We start from the raw sequence: 2,358 nt of genomic DNA on the forward strand, positions 1-2,358 counted from the left end.
ATGGGGGACTTTTGGGATAGCATTGAAAATGTAAACGAGGAAAATACCTAATAAAAAAATAAATTATATAAAAAAAAAGGAATAGCATGGTGGAAAATGACAGACAGGCTCTCCAGGTAATGTTTCAAAGACTGAAAATTTTACCATCAAGTTAGAAGAGCATCTTGTGCCCTTGAGAATTATCTGGAGAATTTAGTCTTAGGAATAACAGTTATTATGTTTTTATTTTGGCAATTAGAAGTAAAGATACTATAAGGAAAAATACAAGAATCTAGTTTGGATAAGAAGAGAATGAAATGCTGTTCTTCAAATATTGATGGAGCTATAAAAAGGTTGTCCTTGATAACTGATCCCCATTCCGTTTCAGATCATCAGCAGTCTAACTCTGAACACTATCAGCTCTGTGTTGGCTGCAACTGCAAGCATAATGGGTATAGTCAGTGTGGTTTTGGGTTCACATTCTCCGTTTCGTTATAATTATACAATCACCACGGTAAGTATTCACTCTGCTGGTGGGATGCCATGGAGGAGGCAAGGGCTCACTGACTCTTGCAAAAGCAACGGTCAACATTCTGATCACAAAATCAAAATTGTGGTTGGTACCTAAGGGGGCTTCCCTCCTCTAAGGAAAAGTGAATTGGCACAATGGGAGGAAGGATTTGTAAGGTTGGAACTGGGAAAAGAGGAAGGAGAGGGCTGTGATTAGGATGTAAAGTTAATAAAAAATAAATTATTGGGAAAAAAGAGAATAGGAAAATAAATCAATTTGCGATGTTGAAATGATAGCAAAGTCGGACAATATTTGAGATCAGGTGAAACTTCATTATTTCCCTTCTGTCTGTAACTAAGTCCAAAGGAAACCACTAATGTGGCTACTTCTCTGCCATAGGGACCCACATGTCATGTCTGATCTTCAGTTGGTGCTCAAGAGAGATCCAAAATAAAACTAAATTTCTAATCTGGAAGGTGCCAATCCTCTTGGGAGAAAAAGAGAAACTGTATAGCTTATAATATTTGCAAAACGGGTTTATAGGTGTAAGTTATTTGTAAGTAAGAGCAGATAGAGTGTATTCTACTTAGAATAACCAGAACAAGCCACAAGGAATTGCCAGTGATCAGTCAAAATGATCAAGAAATATGATAGGTCTTATAGCTTATAATATTGCATTATAAACACATGTATCTATCTGCTACTTATGTTGAAAAATCTACCTTTGCTTTGTTTTGCTTTGCTGATGTTTTCAGTATGTATGATTGATATTGCTGGAGATTGGAGTTTTACTGTGGAGCCAAGGTTACACTTGGGTTAAAAATCCACCCTCTCTTCTCAATGATGGGATTATAGTCATGAGTCACCAAGCCTAAGCATTTACTTGTTTATGTAAACTAAATTATATCTTATGTGAAATTGCTATCTCTCCTACTTTCTGTTCTCCCCTTGTGCCTGCCACAAGGCCTGAACCCAGAGGCTAAGAGATCTGTTGAAGCAGGAGCCAGGATGAAAACAATCAATGCAAATATTCTCACAATCCACTGAATCAGTGTCTCTCATGTGCCAAGCTCCTGATTAATGGATTAATTCACAGGAGAGGGACCATATCTGATCACTGAGATCATTCAAACCTGCCAATTCTAGGCACCAGTTCAAGGCAGGAGAATTCAGAAGTAATGTGTCACCTTGTTCTTCTATTTTGATCCTGTGGCTTGGTGAAGATACAGACAAAGCCAAATGTATTGAATAGTAAGGAGTATGGTGTCCAACCCTCCAATGATTTACTAGTGTTGTGACAATCACTACCAAATAGTGTGCCATCCACATAGATTTTATTACAGGATGACAGATTTTCAAAATGAGTCTTAATTACATAAAATCAACTGTTGGAAGGGTTTTTGTCTTCCCTGTGAGCTTTAGGGAAAAGTAACTTTCTCAGCTTTTGTGTTTCCACCTTCTAGCTACATTTTTTGGCCCTTCATTCTGCCCTCGATTTTCTAGGCAAACACTGAAGCATCCTCAACCTCTTAGAGTAGGCTTCTACAGGATCTTATTTCTATGAGCAAAGATGTCGTAATAACTTGGAAAGCCTGCACAGGCCAGGATATTTTGCATATATTATCTACTAAACAATCTCGATTCTCACTGTAATCCAGGCCAATCCTATCCTTGTGTTGGGACTATCCTGAAAGACTATCTTCTTCAAATATGAAATGATATTGTTTCCCCACGTGAAATGTCTTACACAGAGAACATCAGTCTTCAAGTTAATGGTTTCTGATACTTTTTATTAGTTAAAAAATAAGTGAGAGCTGGGCATGGTGGCACACGCCTTTAATCCCAGCACTCGGGAGGCAGAGGCAGGC

General features: G+C 38.1%; 1 protein-coding gene across 1 annotated transcript in view; it reads left to right on the forward strand.

Annotated features, from left to right (window-relative positions):
* The window catches only part of LOC110288941 (membrane-spanning 4-domains subfamily A member 4D-like), a 6,714-nt gene that overhangs the window by 1,618 nt on the left and 2,738 nt on the right, over positions 1-2,358 (forward strand). Inside the window, exon 2 of the mRNA XM_021155173.2 lies at positions 368-493. Within this exon, the coding sequence (XP_021010832.1) occupies positions 368-493 (126 nt within the window). The remainder of the gene's footprint in view (positions 1-367; positions 494-2,358) is intronic.

Source organism: Mus caroli, unplaced genomic scaffold (assembly GCF_900094665.2).
Source record: "Mus caroli unplaced genomic scaffold, CAROLI_EIJ_v1.1 scaffold_21299_1, whole genome shotgun sequence".
NCBI classification, from domain to species: Eukaryota; Metazoa; Chordata; class Mammalia; order Rodentia; family Muridae; genus Mus; species Mus caroli.